Below are 25,963 nucleotides of genomic sequence, written 5' to 3'. Positions count from 1 at the left end.
AAGCAAAGTAATAAACAACCATTTCATTAGAAAGAAAGTGTTTACAAAGTATGTGTTTGTTGGATTAATGTCTAAGTCCATAACTATAATTGGTAAGACTTGACCCGACCCGGCATGGTCCATTTGGGTTGCATGGCATCATGCATTTGGATAGACTATAATGAGAGAAATAACACTTAAGGTTGGTTAATATATTATAAGTTCTAATATATTAATAAGGTTATTTAATTAGTATTGATCAAGAATTAATTTGGAATTAATTAAGTGATCAAAAGGAGACTAATTAAATATATGGGTTGATTGTGTAAATCATTCATTCTTATATATGTGGGCTTGTGATCCAAGATTCCTTATGTTGGACTAAGTCCATGGGGTGACCCATGGATACTCCATGGAGGTTAAAATCCATGGAGCATAAGGAATGGGTAAAGTTATGAGTTACATGGTGTAACCCTAATAGCCACCATATAAAAGAATCCCATGGCTCAAGAAATCGTGCACTAATGTGTGAATATGAGGGCTAGACGATTTCAAGGAGTGTTCCATTTCTCTCAAGTCATTCCATGTGCATTTGGTGTTGTGTGAACCATTTGAGGTGTCACACTTGGGGCACTAGGCACTTAAGCTTCATGGAGACAAGCTACATCAAACAAAGGTATATATTCTATCCATTTGATTACCCAAGTATCAAGTATTGTATGCTAGATAGGGTAATACCTTGGAAAGTTCATAATTGCATGTATAATAGAGAAAACATAGATCCAAGGTATTTAGGGTTGCATGTACACTTAGGAGTGTTAGAATGCGCAAAACCCATCAGTGGTATCAGAGCCAAGGCTTGTTTTCTTGTTATACTTGCAAAATTAGCTGAAAAATCGAATTGTATTAGTTTAAAAGTTATGCTAATTACTTGAAAAAATTTGATGTGAATTATCTTTGTTCATATGAGTTTATTAGATTAATAGAAAAGTTAATTGATTATGTGTTTTCAATCCATTTTAATCTAAGAGTTGATTCTAAAATGTGTTTTTGTAACTTGTCCTCAAGTTATATGAAAAGTCACATTTAAGTTTCATAAAACTCATAAAAAGTTGGCAATGGTTACAAAAATGAAGAGTCTTGTCCTCATTAAATGGTTTTATGACTCCATAACTTGTCCTCAAGTTATGGAGGTTCAAGAGTCACTTCATTAAATGATAAAATGTGTAACCTTAATTAGTTCCATAAGTTACAAAAATAAAGAAAAGTTACATTCTTTTATTAGTTTAAAGTCTTCCATAACTTGTCCTCAAGTTATGGAACTTGAAGAGTTTTTTTTAATTAAAACTACTTTAAACACATAAGTTATGGAATTAATTAGTTTTGAATATTTTCAAAACTTGCCCTCAAGTTTTGGAATTTGTAAAGTTTTCCCCATGAATACTTTAATTCCAAGTTAGCCCTTAGAATTTTAAAAGTTAAAATTCAACCCTTATACTTTATAGTATTATAAGTTAATAATAAATATATGTATAAGAGCATGTCAGTCTTACCGTTAGTAGGCCTCATTCACGAAGCCGGTCTATAAGGGGGGTATAAGGTTACTGCCTATAAAATGGCAGTTTAATGGGTGTCCACTCTCACCCACCGCTTCCTTGAATGGTGGAGGGTCGTTAGCCGAACGGGTAGGACAAGGACTATAACTCTCCCTTCATTAAAAGTATTAATGATAAATACTAAGTAACTAAACACTTATAAATTCCCAATCTTAGTTACTTAGGAAAATGTGAATAAGGTGGTAATCCATGAAATTACACTTTGCACTTTGTTTAAACCGTTAGTGGAGCGTGTGTGGTTAACCGGCACACTAACCTGGATTTAACAAAGTAGGCAAAGGGTAACTTAATATTTATCATAGTATCGGTGGAGCTCGTGTGGTTAACCGGCACATCGATTGAGGGGTAAATATTAAGGGTACCAAGTATATTTGCATGGTTACTTCACACCTTGTTTTGTGATCCTCGGCATCCCAGTCACAAAACCTGAAGGGCACACTCGAGATTGAAACATGCCATTGAAAAGTTCAATGAATATCAAAAGATCTAGGAGTTTCAAATCCAATTAAAAACCTAATTACATTATTTCGTTTTTCATGGTGGAAATTGGTAAATCGTCATTTACCTACCTTCAACTATTTTATAACTCGGATTACGGCATCCCTCTTCCAGTTATAAATAGGTTGTTGGATCCTAGCCTTAATATTTCATATTGGGTGTTATATTAAGGACTTTAGATCAACTATCTTGAATATCTCCCAAAAGATGTCTAGTTCAGACATCTATGATCTTCCCAAATCTCTTGGAACTTTACTTCCTCCACCTCCTCCAATTATTCTCCCTAACCCACAAGTTCAAGGTCACTCAAGCCCTAATGGCAAGCAAGGTCTATGTGTGATCACATCTTAGAGATGAAGTCACATATTGACAAGCTGGGAGAGTTGGATGTCAAAGTCTTGAGAAAGTTGGATGTTCAATCACTTTCTAAGTCACATAGTGAGTTCCTTTGGGACTACTATGAAACAGACTATGACATGAACCTTAATGATCATATCTATTTGCTTGGTTCTGCTGAATCAGCAATGATTTGGAACGATAGTAAAGCAAATTTGATTAGAAGATCAACTTCCCAAAAACTTTATGGACAGTGACAATGGTGACACTGGAAATCCAGAAAAAGCATTCTCTTCCCAATGGAAAGGGATTGGCCATAGTCAACCCAGTTGACCAAATGGTAAAGAGAAAGGCTAAGTCTGAGATAGTCCCATTACCAAAGGGTCCATATGTTTATTTTGCCAAAGGAAGGGGCGTTGATTGCAAAGCTGCCAAATTTACCTAAGGATGTTAAAGTCAATAAGTTTGACTCTACATCAGGTAGAGCCCATTATCTAACTCTGTTAAGTTCTATTCTGAGATCCTCGTTACATGATGTGACTGGGTCACATGTTGATGTTTTAAGAATCAAAGAATAGAGAGAAATCTTAAATGAAGTATATGTTGATTCTGATCGCGAAGGTGGATTTCGATCGCATCAGAATTTTGAGTAGTTGCTTAAGAAGTTATGATATATTGCTAAGGAATAGATAACAACAATTTTCCATGTGGATTGTAAGGATAAGTTTTTCCGCAAATTTTTAAAATAAAAGAAAATTGTTTAATTTTATTTATTTGAAGTATCCTTACAATGACATTTGTGGAAAATTATTGCTTATATGATTCCACTGACAGCAATATTGGAAAATGGATTTGATTCTTTCATTTGTGGTAGTGTCTAAATTTACCAAATCAGGAAAGTTCCTCATCACCCAAGTTTCAATTGGACCGAAACTTGGAATCATGAAAGTTGAATAGTATGATGAATGAGAACTTTCAAGCATTGGAAAATCAAGACTAATTACTTGTTCACATGGATGTGTGAGTCAAGTGAAGGACTAAAGGGATCGAGTACACATTCTTGTGCACTGGTCATGTCCACCACAAAGCTCGTTAAGACTATTTGATTTACTAAAGTTTAGTAAATATGGTTATACTTACAAGTTTAAGTATAATTTTGAAACATTGGAAAAGTCTCAATGTATGGCAGAACGAATGGGAAGAATCAAATTAGGCAGAAAGATAAAAGTTTCTCAAATCTGAAAAGATGGGAGAGTACTTTAGTATCATGTTTGTGATCATCTTAATGATTTAGAAATCATATCACAATTAGTCCTCTAAAGGTCATCTTAGTGCATTCTTATGACTAAGAAGAGGAGTCATGAATTGTTGAAATGGTTAGATCAAGAAGATGAGTCATACTTCGTTCCAAAACAATTCTTAGAGTCATACTCCAAGATTGTAACTTGAGTGACATATCTTAAAGAAAGGTTTAAAACACTTGTCAAATGTAAGGGTAAAAGTGTCCTACTCTTGTACATTTGAAATTGGTAAGTTGTGATGTTTTGGATAAAACAAAGACCAACTAAGGCCAACTGTGTGAAGTGTTTGTCTTGATAAAGAATCCGCACTATCTCTTGAATATTTGGCAAGATAGTCTTATATGTCAAGAGGATAGTGGGAGTCTTAAAGATCCTAAAAAGAATTTCAAACTAATCAAGAATAAAACCTGAGGTTCTTCACTAGCACATGACTTGAGGTTTATAACCTATCATGTTGACATATTCTGTGCCCATTCCAGTTAAAGTTGGATTTGCATAGGAGTTCTAAAAGTTCTCAATTGGTTGCATAACAACTTGGAAGCAATGGCAGGCCCTGTACTGCCAGGTGGCAAGAAGTTAAGATTGCATAAGTTCAGTCCATATGAGTTTGGATTTGTCATTATCCTTGTCTTGTGACTATGGTTTTGACGATTCACATGGATAAGAACACATACACCATAAAATCTAAGGGTCATAAGGTTTCTCTCCGATTCATGAAAATGATGGTGAGGAAACACTTCCACCAAGTAGATTTGAAGCAGATGGCAAAAGGTCTAAACAATTGAGACTATGATTACGGCATCCCTTTTCATAGTTCTGAAATTGTTTAGACACACATGCATGCTATCTAAGGAAAGGTGTATGATTTTGATAAAGTTTTATCAAAGCATCTCGTATCAAAAATCTGAACCTTGGTAAGAAAGTCAATAAAGTATTGATTTCTAGAAGTCCAGCTGATTTCTAAGTACATGTCTAAGCTAGTGGGAGCATAAGTGTTATGCTAATAATCATCATGTTAGTGGGAGCATGATAATTATTGTTAGTGTTGCAAGTTAGCAATGTTAATTATAGAAAACAAAAGTTTCAATTCGTGAGGCTGCAGGGATTGAAAAAGTTGTTTTGCTATAATTAAGGGAGATGATATACTTCATTTCAGTTCTAAAGGCTTAGATTGAGACCTTAATCATCTTTAGTCAAGAATATATATATGAATTTCATGTTGGATTGGTTCAACTTAAGGAAATTCTATATATTGCGTTCTCAAAATTCGATTATGATTACGACATCCCTCTTCATAGTCAAATTTTGAAAACATGGTAAATAAAAATATTGTAGCAAAAGACTGGTCTAGAATCATGTCTTTATGTGAGACATCATGAATCGTGTACCATTTGCTTTGGGTACAGGATCGATTGCATGTGCTATAATATTTGTCATTTCTAAATTTTTCCAAATGCCCAGAGGCATTAAGAAGGGGAAAGGTCTAGAATTGGATATGACTAAAATGATTAAGCAATTGTCGAGGACAATCTGAGGTTTACCAAAGATTGGTTGCTCAGGGACAGTTGGAAGTATAGTGCTAATTTTGGAAGGACCATATTGACATATTCTAAAAAGAGGCATCTCTTATTCAGAAGTGATAGTCAAAACGAGAATATGGAGTTGTCTCCATAGGTGGAAGTTATCTGTGTAAGATTAGAAAACTTAATGCAAGAAGCATGTCCAAAGCAATGTACTTTGAAAATGAGACTTAGTTTCAATGGAGTTGATCTCCATTGGAATACCTTATAATGACTGTTGACAAGTCTTTGTGACTTTGTACATATTCATTACAGGAGGGTCAGTGCATATAAGTTTAAAATCTAAACAGATTTCGATAAATGATAGGAATTTGAAATTCTCACATTTTTCGATAAGGATTTGGGAGTGTGAAATTAGAATCATTGAAATTATGTTCAATTGGTTTATTTCACAAAGTAAGGATCATAGACAAACATAGAGTGCATACTTGGTGTATGGCAAAACTATTGTTTAAGAAAAACATAGTGTACATGCTTGGAGCATGGGACAACTAGTGTTTTTAATTCAAGTATAAAGTTGATAAAACCGAAACAATGAATAATGAGTAATCAGTATGGTGATAAATAAAAGTGTTTATTTATATTCATAGGGTTTGATACCATATTTGATTCATTTATTCTTGTGTTTCACTTTTCATGTTTTGACTTCCAGAATAACTAAGTCGCTCTTCCTGAATGATTAAGTTATTCAAACCATCCACAGTCGGTCATATGTTGGAAGTAGATATGAATCAAGACTGTCATGGGTTGGTTTGTAGAGGTCCAAGTTGGTGGACAAAGTGGTGCTACAACACTCATGAGTGCTCATAAGTTTTGAGTATTGGATTCAACCCGCGCTCATTTGAATCACTTCATGGATTTTATCACGAGTGATCATGAGACGATAATATCTTATATTCTTCAAACCTAGAGATATGAGTTGTTACTATGAGTTGGTTGTACATTGATTGCACGAAAACACATTCGGTAACTCGATGTTATAAAACGTGCCTTTGTGTATGATTCAACAAGTAGTAGAACAACCCATATGAGTCGAAGTTTATCCATTCCTTTTACCTTCGGGATAAAAGCGATATCTGTGGGCCCCTCGATGATTTAAAGATGATACATGTGAGTGCTTGGCCAAGCCAGGACTGATTTGATTTGTTCAATCAGTCAGTCATCATAAATCGAAAATCGGGAAACAACAAATGGACAGAGAGAATGATTATAATCCATGTCTCAGTCCATATGATATCTAGAATGGAGGAATATATGATCCCTTATCTAATGGACAAGTCATTGACAAAGGTCAGAGTTCATCGACAAGGTCAGAGTTCGACAGAAGCTTTTGAGAGCTACGATTGCTGATCGGTTCCTGAAGTCATACGCAATAATAGTTTTAGACTTATCCAAGTGGGAGACTGTTGGATTAATGTCTAAGTCCATAACTATAATTGGTAAGACTTGACCCGATTCGGCATGGTCCATTTGGGTTGCATGGCATCATGCATTTGGATAGACTATAATGAGAGAAATAACACTTAAGGTTGGTTAATATATTATAAGTTCTAATATATTAATAAGGTTATTTAATTAGTATTGATCAAGAATTAATTAAGTGATCAAAAGGAGACTAATTAAATATATGGGTTGATTGTGTAAATCATTCATTCTTATATATGTGGGCTTGTGATCCAAGATTCCTTATGTTGGACTAAGTCCATGGGGTGGCCCATGGATACTCCATGGAGGTTAAAATCCATGGAGCATAAGGAATGGGAAAAGTTATGAGTTACATGGTGTAACCCTAATAGCCACCATATAAAAGAATCCCATGGCTCAAGAAATCGTGCACTAATGTGTGAATATGAGGGCTAGACGATTTCAAGGAGTGTTCCATTTCTCTCAAGTCATTCCATGTGCATTTGGTGTTGTGTGAACCATTTGAGGTGTCACATTTGGGGCACTAGGCACTCAAGCTTCATGGAGACAAGCTACATCAAACAAAGGTATGTATTCTATCCATTTGATTACCCAAGTATCAAGTATTGTATGCTAGATAGGGTAATACCTTGGAAAGTTCATAATTGCATATATAATAGAGAAAACATAGATCCAAGGTATTTAGGGTTGCATGTACACTTAGGAGTATTAGAATGCGCAAAACCCATCAGTGTTCACATAATATAGACTACAAAGTAAATAACAAAATAAGACTCGAGCTATACTGCTCCATCTTATGAATTCCCAGAGCGCGAACCTGTCTACTGGTCTCCTGAGAATACAAGTTATTTTGAAAGCGTAGATCAACATTTAAGCTGGTGAGTTCATAAGATTTATGTGATGTTGTAAGTAGTAAGAAAGTTGTAGAAGGTTGTAGTAAGTTGTAGTAAGTTCTGTTTAGAAAAGTTTGCCTGTTCCTCCAGAAAATCCTATATTTCCTGCTTTGATGAAAGATAAGTAAAAATGACTCTACAGTCCTTTCTATGAGTACTAAATGGATACAAGTTATATAAAACCCAGAGTAAACAAACGATCGGTTCTGTGTATCTGCCCTAAGCCCACAACCAAACAATGAACAGGAAATGAGGCGGAAGACACCCATCCCATTGTTTGTTAGATCATCGTTGTATATAACCCTGGCGTTTCCACTTGTTACTCACGGAGTTAACTGGAATAGTTCCTTTAGTTTGATGAAAAGATTCCTTAAGAAAACCCTTATTCTTAATATAAAAATGGTAACCACAGTAGTTCCTTCTATAATCACTTAGTTTATACTGACTATATATAATCTAATATCGAATAGATAGTTAATTGTGTGAATCTGCCCTAAGCCCACAACCAAACAAGGAACAAGAAATGAGGCGGAAAGCATACATCCAACTACCTATCGGATATTAATTATATATAACCCTGATGTATAAACTAAGGTATTATATAATTAACCACCTAAGGTCTTTTATGTTATACTGGTTTAATAAAATGGATTAAACCCTTTACTGGTAAGTTTCTAGTTTTGTATACCAAAAGTTATTTGTTTGAAAAGTATGTTTGTGTACTAGAAAACGGTGTATTGAATTAGTGTCCTATGACCTGGCCCATACCTGGTACCCCTTATGATTACTTGGTGTATACGGAAACATATATATATATATATATATATATATATATATATATATATATATATATATATATATATATCTAAGATCGGGTAGATAGTAGGTTGGGTGTATCTGCTCTAAGCCCACAACCAAACAAGGAACAGGAAATGAAGCGGAAAGCACACATCCTACTACCTGTCGGGTCCGATTAATATATATCCCTGAATGCATACACTAAGGAATCATAAAGTTAGCATTATAGGCCCTCTTCTACTGAATGTACTAGACTCGACTGTTCTGTGTGTCGGTTGTAAAATGTAAGTTTTCCTTAGTTTATAACTATCTTGACTCGAAAATATTTTGTATTAACTTTCAAGTGGAACTGTCACAATATGAAAGTATTTGGAAAAATATAAGTACACAGTTGTCTTTTGAATTGACATCCCGACGTACTGATTACCTTAAAACATGTTTGTTTTATTAAGGTCATAATGTGATGAATAGAACCCATACTATACGCTCTCCCTACAAGAGATTCTGGGAACCAAACACGACTTCTGCAAACCAGTTGCTAGGCCGTGTAAATTCACATTAAAGTCATTTGATCATGTATACCCAATATAACTATCACTAATTGCCTAGAATAATGGGTTAGTGATTCATTGGTATTATTGATCCTGTAGTTGTCCCATGCTGCAGCACCTTATTATGTTCGTTCTGTTATAGTATCTTAGTATGTTCTCGTTATAGTATCTTAGTATCATCTCTTGTTATAGCATCTTAGTATCTTCTCTTGTTATAGTATCTTAGTATTCTCTAGTATCTAGCATCTTAGTATCTTCTAGTTATAGTATGAACTGAACCCTTAAACTATACCCCTTATAGTTTACTAGTAATTTACTTGAACTGTTGTTGAAAAGACTCATTTTTCTACTAAGTTATGCTTGTACTTTAAAAATGGAGTTTTGTTAAACTATAAAGTAACATAACTTTAAAAGAGTTTTTGAAATGTTTTGATCACTTATAAATGACATAAGCAATCCTTTGAAAATGTTTATAACAAACAATTACACAATTATCATTGTGTTCAACTTGTATTCCCCCCCTTAAAAGCATTTAAAACAGTTTAACAGATTGATTACGGGGTATGAACTCACCTTGTGTGGGTGATTCAAACGAATATGCACGTAAGGATGAGAAGTTCCACGAATGAACTCCCGAGACTTAACGAGTCGATCCTGAGGCTCGAGAAGGTCCAAAATCGCCAAGAACAAGTGTGTGTTCTTGGTGAAATGGATGAAGATTTGAAGATAAACTCGAAGATCTAGGCTGCAAATCGGATGATAGTTGAGAGAGAAATCGAGTTCTAGGCCTTGGAGAGTGAAAATGGATGAATGAAGGCTAAACCCCTCCTTTGTACACGTGAGTGTGCTGCCAGGAGAGGGGTGTGCGGCCGCACACCCAAGTGTGCGACCGTACACTCCTCCTGTTGGAGTGTATGGTCCGATTTTGATGCCAGAAGTGTACGCGATCAAATCCTATACTCGAGGCTTGAATGTACTGAGCTTTGAACCTTTAAACGGACTCCAAAAACGGCTAAATGATAGCAGAAATGAGTCTGACACTCAGTTGAGTTGACTGGCTGAGCTTTACAAGGCAAAAATTAAATTTTTTTTTGGGTTGTCCCCGTTAGATGGAATTTCGTCCCGAAATTAGCTTTCTTAGCCGTACTACTAGGGTTGCGCTCTTCTAGAATACCCACTCGTAGACCTGGCAACTTTGCCCTACTGTTCATGATAGGATTCATACTCGGTCCATCTATCATTACCTCATGCATACAAGTCGTATATAATTAGGATTAGTTAGACGGTCGGATATGCGACTCTGCCCCAGGTCCACAACCATACAAGGAACAGGAGATAGGGCGGAAACACACATACTAGATCTGCGTAATCAAAATCATATACTACCCTCGCGTATACACTAAGTAGTGATAAGTGGGATGTATTTGTCCTTAGCCTCTGTGCTCGAACTTGGTCTGCTGGACGAGTGGTATTTTGGAAAGGTTTGTGGAACATACGACGGTAAGGCTTCGGAAGACCAAGTACTCTTCGCATGAGTACTTCGGGGTCTAGAATACGAAAGACAAAACTGAGGTTTAGGTTGGACTGTCGTTACGAATGACGAAGCTTTCGAGCATTAAACGGTCGAGGCGATAGAAACATATGAACTTAGTGTGGTGAAGACCACGCCAACTCATGACGAAAGATAGTAACAAACTCTTTACTGAACAAAGTTTTGACCGATTTGAAAGAAACGTTTGTTATACGATGATGTACTTCCCTAGTGTGATTGAAAATGTACTCTTTGTAAATGTTCTAGTGCTTTCTGTTTTCCTCTTGTTATTAACACTTCTACGTATCGTACCGCGATGTGCGCGTACATGCCGCGAAAGTGCTTTGATAACTAGTGTCAATACTTTAAACTACGATCCTCCTTGGTACCACTACGATCGCCTGGAATATAGAAGTTATGAATAATTAAGATGGATTGGACGGTCGACTGAGTAACTCTGCCTCAAATCCACAACCAAACAAGGAACAGGAATTAAGGCGGAATCACTCACTCTAAGTCTGCAACATCTTAGCTATGCACCACCCTAACGTACATACCAAGCCATCATAGCTTCTCAGAACGGATCCCTTAGTTTTCTTGAATACTGTGACTTAATTCAATAAGTGAGTTATTATAATTACTTTTAAGTGATATCCCCAAGTTTTAATCTTATACAAATATAAATTAATTTTCAAAGCAATAACTATTTCGAAAACGTACCGCTGCTCGCTGGCGACTCCGAGGTCGATTCTCCTGTGGTGATCATCAGGATTCGTCCATCCGCTCCTGAGTTCTTCGTTATCGGGCAGTCGTCCTGGTAGTGTCCATTCTCACCACAGCCATATCAGGCTTGGTTTTCTTCAACTCCTGGGACTTCGGAGATCGGTTGAGCCGGTGCCCTGCAGAAACGGACTGTGTGTCCCTTTCTGTGGCAGTTCAGACATTGCATTACCCGACATCCTCCGGTGTGGTGATAGTTGCACTTTCCACACTTCGGGAGGGTTCCAGCATATCGACTGGCAGGTGCTGGAGTAGCAGGTTTTGTAGCGGCGTATAGGGTACTCGCTTGTTCCTCCTGTGGGGGTTCCTGTGTTGTTCGCTTCTTCTTCCTCTTGTTCCCCGACTTCTGGCTATTGTCCTCTTCCCTTGATGGCTCGGGAACGGGGACTTCCACACCATGGCGGACTCCGTGGTCGATGAGTCGCTGAGCCAGGAGTTTAGCACTATCGAAAGTGACTGGGTTAGAAGACAGCACATCTCCTTGGATCGGGGCAGATAGACCCCAGATGTATCTTTCTATCTTCTTGCTCTCCGGGGTAACCATCCCGGGGCACAGTGCCGCTAGATCGCTGAACCGGTCAGTGTAGGCCACTATGTCTGAGCCGACCATCGTGAGCTCCCATAGTTCTTCTTCCAGCTTTTGAACCTCGCCCCTCGGGCAGTATTCTTCCAGCATTAAATCTTTTAGGTTCTCCCAACCTATTGAGTTAGCCACTGATAGGGTCAGTGACTTAACATGGCTGTTCCACCATGTCAGGGCTCTGTCAAAGAAGGTGCAGGCAGCAAACTTCACTTTGCTCCCTTCTGGGCACAAACAGATTTCGAAGACCGAATCTGTTTTCTCGAACCATCGCATCAAAGCGATGACTCCACCATTTCCATCGAAGGAAATGGGTTTGCAGTTCATGAAGTCTTTATACGAACACTCCCTTGGGTGTCCGTGAGTAACTTCGGGGTTGGTTAAGTGGGTACCGCTACCAGATCCGAGGGTACCACTTTCACCGAAGTGAGCTAGAGCAGTCGCCACTGCGGAGGATATCGCTGCTTGAAGAGCAGCAGGATCGAATTGCGGCAGAGGAGTTGGAGTTATCGGAGTAGTGCGTCTGTTTGGTCTGCGAGGAGGCATCTTTGCTAAAAGAATACAAAGATGACATGGAATAAGTCAAAAGCAATGGGCATAAGCCGAAAGTTGAAAGACAAGGTTATCCTAGTTCTGAGTGTATCGGGTCCTGACTTCCACAGGGTTCTAGAAATAATTCATAAAAGAGTCTATACCAAATAAACTTTATGAATTTGGAATGGCTATCCTTGAATGAATATTTGTTACCTGAATAACTGTTACCAGCTGCATGTAAGAAAATAATCCTAACACATATTGTGAGCAGTGTCTCCACTAACTCATTAGGTTAACAAGATTATTATTTATTAGTGTGACGCATAAGACGTTTTGGTTACTTCGGTTGATCCTTCTTTGAAAGCTTCTCCTGAACCTAATCTTGTTTCTCCTTGACTCTTCTGTTGTCTACTATGAGGAAGTGGTTACATCTATCTGGGTTTGTCGTGCGAGAATGGGAGTGACTAAAGAATCTATGAGATTTAAGTGAAACATTATGGGGTGATCCTTACAGAGTCCTCCTATAATTGCACAATGTGTACAAGTTGGATATAATTCAAGATTAAATAGACCTTCGAATAAGTGATCCTACTCCAAAACCACAACCAAACAAGGAACAGGTAGTGAAGCGTAGAACACAAATTCTAAGTCTATAAAACCTCAATTATATATAACCTTGGGAGTATACATTGTAAGATTATAGACCTATCCGTAAGGGTCTTTTAAGTTATCACATAAGTTATTATATAGTGCCTGAAATACTCCTATAGTATTTTAATGTAATGAACTTGGTATGTTTTAAACTTGTTATCGTGTTCTATAATCATAGAATACTCCTATAGTATTCTAACTTTATGTACTTGATCTAGTATTCTCTTGACTAGTATTAGGTAAGTTTTAAGACCGTTGCAACACCACATCACTCCCAAACACATTTCGGTCACATCTCGAATGAATATAGTTGATCAGGCTATATTGATCCTAGCTATGATTACATAACTGTCCAGGTTTGACCATAGTGTTCAACCTTTAACTTCTTCTGTTCTGTTCTTGTTGTGATACTTGTTCTAGTATGCATATATGTATAAGCAAGTATGCATACTTTTAGAAGGTATCATTATATATTTAAAATATATTCTTATCCAGAGCACTTCGGCCCCATTGTATTTATAGTTGTATATCTTTTATCGGTTGATATACTTAGTTCACTATAAACAATGCTCTGATACCAATCTGTCATACCCCAAAACCGGAACGGCGAAAACGTTTTGGGGTGGATGACGTCATGTTTAGTATCATAAGTCATGCATCATAGTAAGCAAAGTAATAAACAACCATTTCATTAGAAAGAAAGTGTTTACAAAGTATGTGTTCACATAATATAAACTACAAAGTAAATAACAAAACAAGACTTGAGCTATACTGCTCCATCTTCTGAATTCCTAGAGCGCGAACCTGTCTACTGGTCTCCTGAGAATACAAGTTATTTTGAAAGCGTAGATCAGCATTTAAGCTGGTGAGTTCATAATATTTATGTGATGTTGTAAGTAGTAAGAAAGTTGTAGTAAGTTGAGAGGGGATGATAGTTGAGAAAGAAATCGAGTTCTAGGCCTTGGAGAGTGAAAAGGGATGAATGAAGGCTAAACCCCTCCTTTGTACATGTGAGTGTGCTGCCAGGAGAGGGGTGTGCGGCCGCACACCCAAGTGTGCGACCATACACTCCTCCTGTTGGAGTGTATGGTCCGATTTTGATGCCAGAAGTGTACGCGATCAAATCCTATACTCGAGGCTTGAATGTACTGAGCTTTGAACCTTTAAACGGACTCCAAACACGGCTAAATGATAGCAGAAATGAGTCTGACACTCAGTTGAGTTGACTGGCTGAGCTTTACAAGGCAAAAATTAAAAAAAATTTCGGGCTGTCACAGGTATGATGGGGGAACTCACTAAGCTTGGTGCTTACGGTTTTCAGTTTTGGTTTCAAGTACCTCTTCGTCGAAGGGGAAGGAGCCGGCACGGTAGCAGCGCATCGCACACACATGATTTCCGCATTTTGAGATCCATGGGATTTGTACTATGACATTATTACTACTTTCTGTTATGATTTTTGAGACATGTGGTTATGGTTGATGACTTGAAATGATGATGATGTTGTTTTTCAGTAAATGGTTTTATAAGTATTATATTTAAAAACAAAAATTTATGGTCATGATTTTTGGGATGTTACATCTTGCTTTAGAGTTTCATGCCACACTTCATCAACTTCAACCTCCCATGAGTATCAAAGTCTTCAAAGGTTGTTATGTGTTCCCTTCTATGGTTGTTTTAATCTTTCTAACTCTTGAAAAATGATCCTTGGTGGGTAAAATAGTTTTAGTTTTATTCAACAATTTTTAAAGCTTCCGTTGTCAATTTTACCGGTTATGAAACCGGATTTTTGAATAAAAACCCAACATTTTGGTCAATTTTAGTAGTTTTGGTCACTTTATGGCTTATTCCATTGAGTTGGAAGAACTTTTGAGTTTTTCACTAATGTTTGGGATGTTAAATGGTCATTTGGTGGAGTAAATAGTGCATGAAAGAGTTCCTTTTTAATCCATGCATAAAGAAAGATGGGTTTTTGGACGTTTATTAGCTTAGGTTTTAGATCTTGAAAGTTTGTGACCTTATAATGGATAAAGTTGCTTAAACATCGTGTTGATTCAGATCTGTTTATCCAATAGGACATTGTTAAGGATTAGATTTGGGAATTTGAGGAATTAACTTAATGGATTAAGTCACTTTGCCCTTTGGATTAAGCCAGGGTGCGACGCGCCCCTCCTTAGCGCGACACACTTTTAGGGTTTTTTTGTTGAGCCTTTGTTTTGGCCAAGGAGCTCGATTTTTTTGTATTCTTGTGGGCGTGGGGCGCCTAGACAAGGGCGCTGAGCGCCTGATGACCAAAATGTTGACTTTTTGACATTGACCGTTGACTTTTTGTCCAGTTTGACTTTTGGTTAAACCTTGGTAGATATAAGTGTTTAGCCAAGGACCAGTTCTGGTTTGGCTTTAGGTAGCTTGTGTAGTTGTCTTTGTTGCTGAGGTTGCTGTTGAGCTTCTGTTGTTTAGCTCAGGTGAGTTTTCTCACTATACTTTATACTACAATATAGATCCTTTGAATGTTAAGATGTTGATATGTTATAGTGAGATGATAGGCAGGTAGATTTGTTATAATTATTTGTGGTTTTTTGTTTGATAGTTTGTTGTTTATATGCATATGGAGACATATTATGGGTGGGTTGAGGTGGTCCAACTATGTGATGAAGGCTAAGATGTTTATGTTGTTGTCCCAAGGAGGACGGTCCAACTTTATGTTATAGGACCAAGGAGAGTGGTCCAACTTTATGCTGAAGGCCCAAGTGGCGGTCCAACCCTATGTTGTAGACCTTGTGTGTATGCATTGTATATGTATTGTTGTGTGAGGTATTTTGGGGAACTCGACTAAACTTTGGATGAGAGTTGTGGATTAAATGTTTTTCAGGTACTTTATCAGTTCGTAGGAAGGCAAATGTGTGACTGTACACACCCATCATTAGTTTAATGATTTGAGATTCCGCGATACTTTTCTTTATAACTCTGATTTTTGAACTACGGTTTACAATCAAAAGGTTTTGCCTTGAATATATCTTTATGAAAATGTGTGTTTATTCTAGTTTAAAAATGGAAATTTTATTTTGAAAATCGGGACGTTACAAAGTAATTACCTTTTAAAGACTCCTTGACCTCCCCTGTAAATAGATAGTCAAATTTACGGATTTGAGTAATGCTAATCATCTGATTTCTAGTAACAAACCCTAGAGAAATCAGACTCCTCTCCTCTTTCTTTAAACCCTAAGTTTCTCCGAAGGACGTGATGCGTCTACTTGATTACGCGGCGCGTCAGACAAATAGATCCAAAGTCTGTTTGCGGTTTGATGCCAAAGGTGTCTTGGTCGGTCTACTACGTCTTGGGTGCGATCACAGAAGAACAATCCTACGTTGGGTTCTTGTACATCCGATTCACTAGCGAGGTAGAAGAAATCAAAGGCTATGAAAAATGTCTTTTTCCCCCTTTCTTTCTTGTTGTTTTAGTTGCATTGATTGGTTTGAACTTGTATCCATCTATTGATTTATGAGTTATGTTTTGATTTATATGCTTCCGTAGTGTTTGCGCATTTGTGGCTAACGATCCTCATAACCCAACATTTTTTATTATCATTTTTTTTGTTATAGAATATTGTTGCTTATAATAAAGCGTACTCTATCTTACTTCTTAGCAAAGATACTCAATTTAGTTCGTTAAATAGAAAATGTTGTAATCTATTATCAATTTTAACCGTATTTTATTACTGATTTTGTAGTAGTGATCCCGATTACTTGAAAAACTCTAAATGTTAATTTGAATAGTCTAATTTTAAAATGTAGCCCTTTATTTCAAATAAATTTTGTTATACACCCTTTTAAGATGCATTTGTTGAATGGTTAATCTAAATCATTGGAGTATTTTACTCACATGGTTTCATCCTTTTGGCTGTATCTAAAAGTTATCCTTATTGTATGTTGAAAATGAGAAAATCCGTTCCTATCATTTTAAAAAAAGAAAACTCTCCTGGTCTCCAACAACTTTAAATAATTTAAAATATAAAGAGAATAAATACAAAAAGTTTAGAAGAACATTTCCTCTTTGTTCACGTCTCCCACTTTCATCCCCTAATATTTCATCTCCCCTGAAAAAATTAACTCCTTCATATTCCCTTGATTTCACATGCTCAGCTAAACAATGATCAAATTACAAAATTTCTTCATACTTCTAATCTCTATTCTACCCTCCATTAAATCACAGAATCCCACTAACTGTGATCGCTCATGCCCCAACAGTGAACTCAATCTCGTCCCCTACCCATTCGGCTTCTCCTCCGGCTGCCATATCCAACTCAACTGCACCTCCGGGAGCGTTTTCATCGGCGAATTCCCAGTCCAGCAAATCAACCCCGATGGTATACTCGTCAGCCTTCCTGCCATCTGCGGACGCACCTTCAACTCCCTCAGGCACCTCTACGGTGAACACTACGCTCCGACATCAGCCAACGCCATCCTCATGGAAAACTGCACGCAGCAGATGAAAAACTGCATGATTCCGATGACAACCCTACAAACCCACCTCGAAACTGTCAACTGCAGCGGTGGTGTTGGAGGTTATGGTAACATCAGTTGTTACTCCGGTGATGTTTCTAAGATGTTTCTTGATTATGAAAACATGACTGGAATGGGTTGCCGGTATTTGTTTTCTGCCGTTGCAACGGAGATGATTGGGGCAAGCACGGCGGTTCTGTCGTTGAACATGCAAGTGGTAAATTTAGGGTGGTGGGTTAAGGGGACATGTGACTGTTCTAGTGATGCGGATTGTATGGAAGTAGTGTCTCCGATAGATGGAAGCGATGGGCATCGGTGTGCTTGTAAGGCTGGGTTCGATGGCGATGGGTTTAAAGCCAGCTCCGGTTGCCGGAAACAGAAAGGTATGTCAAATTATTATTATTATTATTATTATTATTATTATTATTATTAGATATATGCATATACTATCATTTACCATGCATTTGGTCTTGGTTTGTTACGACAAAATTATATTTTTTTATAAAATGTGAAGTTAACAAATATAAATTACTTAAATGTATTATGAAACAAAAAAATTATTTATATTTATGTGAAAAAATTCGTAACTATTTGTATCAATAAATTAATCAGAAAACTTGCAAAGTTTAGGTTATTTGATAATTACTGATTGAGTTAATGTTTAAGTGAATCGAACCCAATTTCTTATCAGACCTGATAAAAAACATATCAAAAACTATATCACCTAATCATTGACTTATAATTTCGGCATCAAACGGTATGAGTCTCACCGACTTCAGACTCAAGTAACTTTACATGTATATATGCATTAAATTTTTTTAGAACGACAAATCTAATTTATTCTTAAATACTCATAATTTCACATATATCTCAGACGAGGACAACATCTCATATTGATGGGTTAGAAACCCTTTATATAAATTAAGTATTGCAAAATTATTGTTCATGTGATACCTTATTCAATGAAAAATTATATCCCTTCGCTTTAACTTCGACTCAGATCAATTAATTTGGTCTTTAATACCAACAACATATTTTCTGTAATATTAAATGCTTGTCTACAACATCTTCTATCTTGTAATGGTTTGGGATTTTAGATATAAGGTCTTTAATAGTCTAATTATATTAAAATGATCACAATATCTACTTTATAATATTTCATATGTAAAAATATAAGTATTTCTTTTGGAAACGGCAAACGAATTAAGTGGAGCCTACTCGTAATATTTCAACGAGCATCCCGGGTTCGAACTCCTTTACAGGGCAAACCCAGCCCCCATAGAGATTTCCAGGAAAAAATTCCCCACATGTGGCACCACAAGAGGTAGTTTAAAGGAATAGAACTCCCGACCTTACGTCCCACATGGGTATAAAACCCGGTGCATCAACCCAGCTAGGCTGGACATCACTTGCAAAAATATAAGTATTTGGTCAGGAATAATTATAGTAGTTGTCGTTTCGGAGACTCTTTATGAACAAGCAAATATTGGATTATTGTGTACCTTTAACGTGAAATAAGTTAATAAGTTATCTATCAAGTTTAAAAACAATTAATAATAATTATATGATTTATATCTAGCATGGTGTGTTTAAAAATAATCTTTTAACGAAAAAGGCAAGAGCATCTTTAGGGCTGTATCAAAGTCAAAAGATGCATGCTTCTTTAAACAAATGCGAAGTTGATTCTTACTATTGAACATTTGTTGTTGAAACATGATCTTCTTGGTTAGATAATGATTATGATTATTAATTTAATTAGTTGATCTATTATCATTTTTTCTTATATAACTTCTTGTAATAAATTAAAATGTTACAATTTACTTCTTAATGTTTTTTTATACATATAATAACGTTTGATTCCATTATATAAACAAGTTATGAACCCTTTTAAACCATAAAATTATATATATATATATATATATATATATATATATATATATATATATATATATATATATATATACTGAAAAACTATAACAGATTACGTTAAAAGTAGGCCTTCTCATATTCCTTAGGTTTTTATAAGTTTATAAAGTACTAGCAAATGTTTATGTTTTTGAAGACCCAAATTTAATATGTAAGATTTGTAATTATTTATTCATGTATTAGCCTTTTCTCCCTTTCATTACTGTTATAAAATAGTTATTAATAATTTCTGACTTTAATAAAAATAAGAAGCTATTATAAAATAAAGATTACCAAAAACTTTTTTTTTACATATTTTTTTCATAAACAACAATTTATAGTTTAAAATATTATACTTTAAATATAGTCGTATATGAGGAAAAACTATTATATACATATCACTTGATCCCAATCTAAAATTGTCATGTAAAACTAAACATGATTCGCTTGATTCTACACATATGATATACGATTGCTATATAAATAAATATGTTTCAACTGAGTTTGACATGTTTGATTTTTTGTTATTTTATAATATCTCTATTCAATGCCGTCTCAAAATTATTCTTAAATTATTAAAATAAAATAAGAAATAATGGGGCATCATTCATGACTAGACCCCAAGTCTCGATCATTTCGGTAATTCAAGTCAAATTGATGATTAATCATGATTCAAAGTATTTTATTTTTAATTCAGTATATGTAAATTCTCGAAGAAGATATTACAATGTCTAATGGGTACTAAAAGGTCAATAAAATAATACGTATCAAAATGTTTTATATACTAGAAGACGCGATATATTTACCTAATCCCATGCGACACCTCTATTTAACAAATGCAACATGGCTTCTATTTTTTTTAGGATATGTGACAAATATGTGTTGTTTACTTTAGTATTTATTGTGTATGTTTTCTTGACAACGACTTATCTTAATTGAGGGATCAAGCAACGGCACATGCCTTTAAGTGCTTGCTTGGCTATGAGGAGAAAATCATCAGGCTACAGCCCTACATCAATTATAAGTTATATATATTTGGATAGATTCAGGCATTTGTTTCATTGACATTTGTGTTGAAATTGGGATAAAATACAGGAAAAATATAATGTGTTATTATTATTTTAGTGATTAATAGTAATAATTTAATCATATTGTATATTGTGTAGGATTAAATTTCAAACAATATAAAAACCAACGATTTCATATTTACCTGGTTTTGTCAACGAAAGAAAATACAAAAAGGTAGAAGGAAATGTTAATCATTCAATCAACCTAGGCTAACCTTTTTAGAACACTAATTTTTGATGGGTTCCACTTCCTTACCCACTAATACTATACTTCAACTCATTATTTTTTCAAAATTTTCATTTCACACCTTTTTATCGTTGAATTTTAATTTAATATCCTTTCTTAAATATTTAAAATTTTTAACCATTTTTTTATAAAAATCAAGTTTAAATCATTTACTTATACAAAATATCATAAAAATTTACAATTTCAAAAAAATCTATAAAATTTATTATTTTTATAATTGTTATAAATTTATAATTTTTTGAATTGTTGTAAAAGTTATATAAAAAATGGTTAACAATAATTGTTAACGGTTCAAATAAAAATAATGGAGTAATAGAGTAATTTTTGGCCTATGGAATCTTGTATACCGTAGGAGGGGTAAATGAATAATTTTGGAGGGTAAATAAAGTAATCTAGTGGGATCAAATATAATCTTGAAAATGAGGAGAGATGAGTGAAATATATTTTTAACTTTAGGGCATATGAAAGAGTAAGGCCGGAGGGAGTCGTGCCATCGAAACCGTATTGTTTTCGCTGTCACGTAGGCGCAAAATCATTTTTTACCACACAAGTGTGGTTCCTTGCCACACCTAAGGAGTGGTGCCAGACATTTTTTCTGTTTTTTTTTATTTTATAAGTTAATTTAAATAAAACTTCTTTTTAAATAAGAAAAACATAAGTTTTCATTACTTCAAAATAAAAAAAAACATTACATTACATTACTTAAAATTAAAAAAAAAACATGGCCATAAAAAAATCTTACAAACTTAAAAAACACACATCAAACGATTAAACTAACCTAAAAAAACACAAATAAAATAACTAAAACATACTACATAAAGTCGTTCTCCGAGAACTCATCTTCCGAGTCATCCGGTGGATCCAAATTAAGGTTAATGTGTTGAATCCCGTAAATGTGTTCCACCAAGTCCGTGCGAAGATTGTGAAATGTTTCAGTGCAACGTATCTCTGCTCTCCTGCTCATATACTCGTCACCACCAATTTCTATTGGTTGTATCTCGGGGATGGTTTCTTGCTCGTCAGACACACATATCGCTCTTCTTTCGTCTTCAATAATTATATTATGCAATATGAGACATGTATACATGATTTCTTGAAGTTTTTCATCGCCGAAATAAATTGTTGGTTTTTTCAACATGAACCAACATTTCTTAAGACCTCCAAAAGCCCGCTCGACATCCTTCCTAGCTCTTTCTTGAGCTCTCTTTCATTTTTTTCCGTCTAGAACCATGTGGACACGTAAACGATTTAACAAACACAACATACTCATGATAGATCTCATCAACAAGATAATAATCATACTTATATGGCGTTCCATGCACTTCAAAAGAAGAATTTGGTGCAGATCCGTCATATATGTTGTTAAATATAGGTGAACGATTAAGAACGTTGATGTCGTTAATCGAACAGGGAGAACCAAAAAAAGCATGTCAAATCCACAGATCATGTGATGCAACCGCTTCAAGTATGACCGTTGAGTGACCATGATCACCTCGAGTAAATTAACCATGGTGTGAGGTAGGTCAATTTTCCCATGCCCAATGGAGACAATCTAAACTTCCTATCATTCCAAGAAAGCCATTTACACTCGTATGATGAGATTGCAATTGTAAGATGTCATTATGTGTACGCTTACGTAAATATTTTGGACCATAAAACTAAATCACAGTTTTGCAAAAATAGTGGAGACTATCTCGTGCAGTCCTAGCAGACATGCTAAAACTCTCCTTCAACGCATCAGGCGTGATGTCATATGCAAATTCACGAAGTGCGGCTGTGTATTTTTGTAAGGGAGTGAAGTCGTGTGTACCTCTAGCATTGGAACGTTGTTGGAAAAACTGTACTCCCTCGTTACATCTTCAACTATACGTTCGTATAAACGTTTGAACATTCTGAAGTGCCTATGCAAATAGTACCCTTGATAAGTGGCATCCTCGTGAAAGTAGTTTTGTATCAAACGTTGGTTGGCTTCTTCACGATTTCTGTAAATATATATTCTTGTTCTCCGTTGAGAACTTCCGGTTGCGTTATTGCATAAAGCGTCATACGTTTGTTCTGCCATTTGATCACAAACAATAACAACATAGAAAATAACTTGAAATTCTTCAGAAGATGAAGAAGATGACAGTTTTCTATTAATTATGAGAGAGAATGCAATAGAAAAATCTAAAAGTTTGGTTTTGGATTGAACAAATGAAGATAAATGGTTTAATTTATAGGAAAAAAACAAAAAATAAATAAAAAATGTTTACATTTTTAACCATTCAACGGTCTTTTTTTCCTTTAACCAATCACAAAACACGGCCAAAAAGGGGAGATGTGCGGTCAAACCGCACCATAGACCGTATGGGGGGGGGGGGGGGTGGGGGTGTTGCGATGCCTATGTCTCACTTCATGATAGTCGAGGAATTTACTAATTGTTCATCAAACACCACATGTTCACATCCATACAATCATTGTTTCTAGGGGTATAACTTGTTGTGATCGACCCTTGATATAATCATATAATGGGGATTGATTCGAAGAATACTAGAAATCGAGTCGGTTAGGGTCATAACAAATAAACTTAAATTTGTAGGCTAATCATGTGATTATTAATTTGAATTATATTTAATAATGTATAATCCATTTTAACAGACACTTCTCATTGCAACCCTTCAAAATATTTCGCGGGTAACTGTGGAGGGACAGGTAGAGTTGGTGTTCTCGTTGGAGGTATTTAAATTTTTGTTTCATGTATTTCTAAATTTATTATCATTTAAAATTACCCAATTAATTTCAATTTTATTTTTTCAGCTGCTCTTGTGGGAGCTTCATTGATTATATGCATCGGATTAATTATTTGCTTTATTCGCCGACGCACCATTTCAAGATCCCGAAGTAGAATAAACAGACAGTTTTATGAAGCTAAAGGCATCACGATTCCCATTTACACTTACAAAGAGATCGAAAAGGCCACAAACAACTTCTCAGATAAACAACGATTAGGAACCGGAGCTTATGGCACTGTATACTCCGGAAAACTCAACAATGGAGAATGGGTAGCAATAAAACGGATTAAACACCGATCTGATTGCGATAACATCGACCAAGTCATGAACGAGATCAAACTTCTGTCATCGGTAAGCCACCCAAATCTTGTTCGGTTGTTAGGCTGTTCGATTGACAAAGATGAACAGATACTTGTTTATGAGTTCATGCCAAATGGAACCCTATCACAACATTTACAGAAAGAGAGAGGTAATGGGCTTCCATGGGTTGTTCGCCTTACAATCGTAACAGAAACAGCTCAAGCGATTGCATATCTACACTCGGTGATCAATCCCCCGATATATCATAGAGATGTAAAGTCTAGCAACATATTACTAGATTACAGTTTCAAGACAAAAGTAGCCGATTTTGGTCTTTCTAGATTAGGAATAGTGGAATCATCACATATTTCAACGGCTCCACAAGGAACACCGGGATACTTGGACCCTGAATATCACCAGAACTTTCATTTATCTGATAAAAGTGATGTTTATAGCTTTGGGGTTGTGTTGATTGAGATTATAACAGCTTTTAAAGCGTTGGATTTTTCAAGAAGACATAATGAGGTCAATCTGGCGTCACTAGCTATTGATCGGATAAAAAAAGGTTGTCTTGATGAGATAATCGATCCTTCCCTTGACCATAACAAAGATACGTGGACGTGTTCATCAATCCATAAGGTTGCTGAGGTGGCATTTCGGTGTCTTGCATTTCATAGTGAGATGAGACCTTCAATGACTGAGGTGGCGGCTGAGTTGGAGAAAATTAGGCCATCAAAAGAAGAGAATGGTGTAGTATCAAGGGAGGGATCCAATCGTTCATCAGTATCAATTGTCGATGAGAAGCAGATGAATATGGAGGTGAAGAATATTGAATCTGATAAGAAAGGTTTGCTTGATAGCATGGATTTGACAAACGCTAAAAGCTGTTCACCAAATTCTGCGGAGGATCAATGGCTAAGTGGGTCGAGCTCACCTTCATCTAATGGTTTACTTGGTTCGAGTTCAAGGATGTAAAACGGTAGTTAAGCTTCTGGTCAACATGTGCATTGTTTAAGGTATGAATGTACAGTTGAATTGTTTTGTGACTTGAAATTGTAAAATTTTGAACTTAGAGATAAGTTTAAATTTTGTAAATTTATGTTGCTAAAAGTACAAACTGTGTTAAACTAAAACGTACTGATTCAAAGTATTGTATATGTCCCGTTATATAAAAAGGATTTTACATAACACAAATACAAAATATTTGATTAGAGGGAAAAATGACACTGTAGCCCTATAATGTTTTCGAAATTAGTCTAATCAGTCCCTAAACTTTTTTTTTTGTTGTTTTATTTTGGCATAAGGTCGGTAGTGACATGTCTTTTTAGTCATCGTGACCTATTTTACCCGGTTTAAAGAGCTATACCATCAACATCAGCAGTGATGTTGACACTGGTTTAAAGAGCTATATCATCAACATCGTCATTTTTTAGCTTCGCATGTGTACCCCCACGAGTCTGATTGTTCATTCCCGACCTCCCTATATAACTACCATACGTGCCCTAAAATGGCCATTCCAAAAACTTTGTTACCCTAATTTCCCTAAAAACTTCCTTACCCAAATCTCATGAAAATGTCGTCTGTGTCTACAACGACCGTCGCCATCTTGATCACTAATGGTGTACCTCGGTCAGCTAAGTAAGTAAATATCGATCCGGGTGCACTAAAACACAACAACCAAAAGTATTCTTCACAGACACAATAATTAACCACAGATTGATAACAATATATGCCAACAGAAACCTCCGAATAAGCATATCCCGGAAAAAGTGCAAAATACAGATACTCGCAATAAACAAACATTAGAATGAACGAAGCAAACAACTGTTCTTACCCGGATCGTACAAGAAACCAGGTAAAAGGCCGATCCAACTTTTTCTAAGAAGCATATAAAAGCGAGCTCGGCCAAAGGAAAAGGAAAGTTTTTCTTCCTAACTAAGAAACACACATATCAGCAATCTAGTTGTAACACCTGCAAGAACGGGCTAGGCATTTAAAATAAAATAATTAATAATTATTATAGTTAAATCCTCGATTAGGATAATCTTTAGTCGTGCGCGTTACAGACTACGTAATTAATATAAGCCATTTTAGTAATTTATCGACAAAGCGACAAAATG

At 35.8% G+C, this 25,963-nt stretch overlaps 1 protein-coding gene across 1 annotated transcript; it reads left to right on the top strand.

Annotated features, from left to right (window-relative positions):
• Positions 1-17,093: 17,093 nt before the first annotated feature.
• LOC145108424 (wall-associated receptor kinase-like 14) lies at positions 17,094-25,064 on the top strand. The gene is made up of 3 exons (XM_079045448.1): positions 17,094-17,936; positions 23,410-23,487; positions 23,569-25,064. The coding sequence occupies exons 1-3, from the start codon at positions 17,201-17,203 to the stop codon at positions 24,816-24,818; spliced, it is 2,064 nt and encodes a 687-aa protein (XP_078901574.1). The 5' UTR covers positions 17,094-17,200; the 3' UTR covers positions 24,819-25,064.
• Positions 25,065-25,963: the final 899 nt, after the last annotated feature.

Source organism: Lactuca virosa, chromosome 4 (genome assembly GCF_052849685.1).
Source record: "Lactuca virosa cultivar CGN04683 chromosome 4, Lactuca_virosa_CGN04683_v6, whole genome shotgun sequence".
NCBI classification, from domain to species: Eukaryota; Viridiplantae; Streptophyta; class Magnoliopsida; order Asterales; family Asteraceae; genus Lactuca; species Lactuca virosa.
This window is presented reverse-complemented; position numbering and strand designations above follow the sequence as displayed.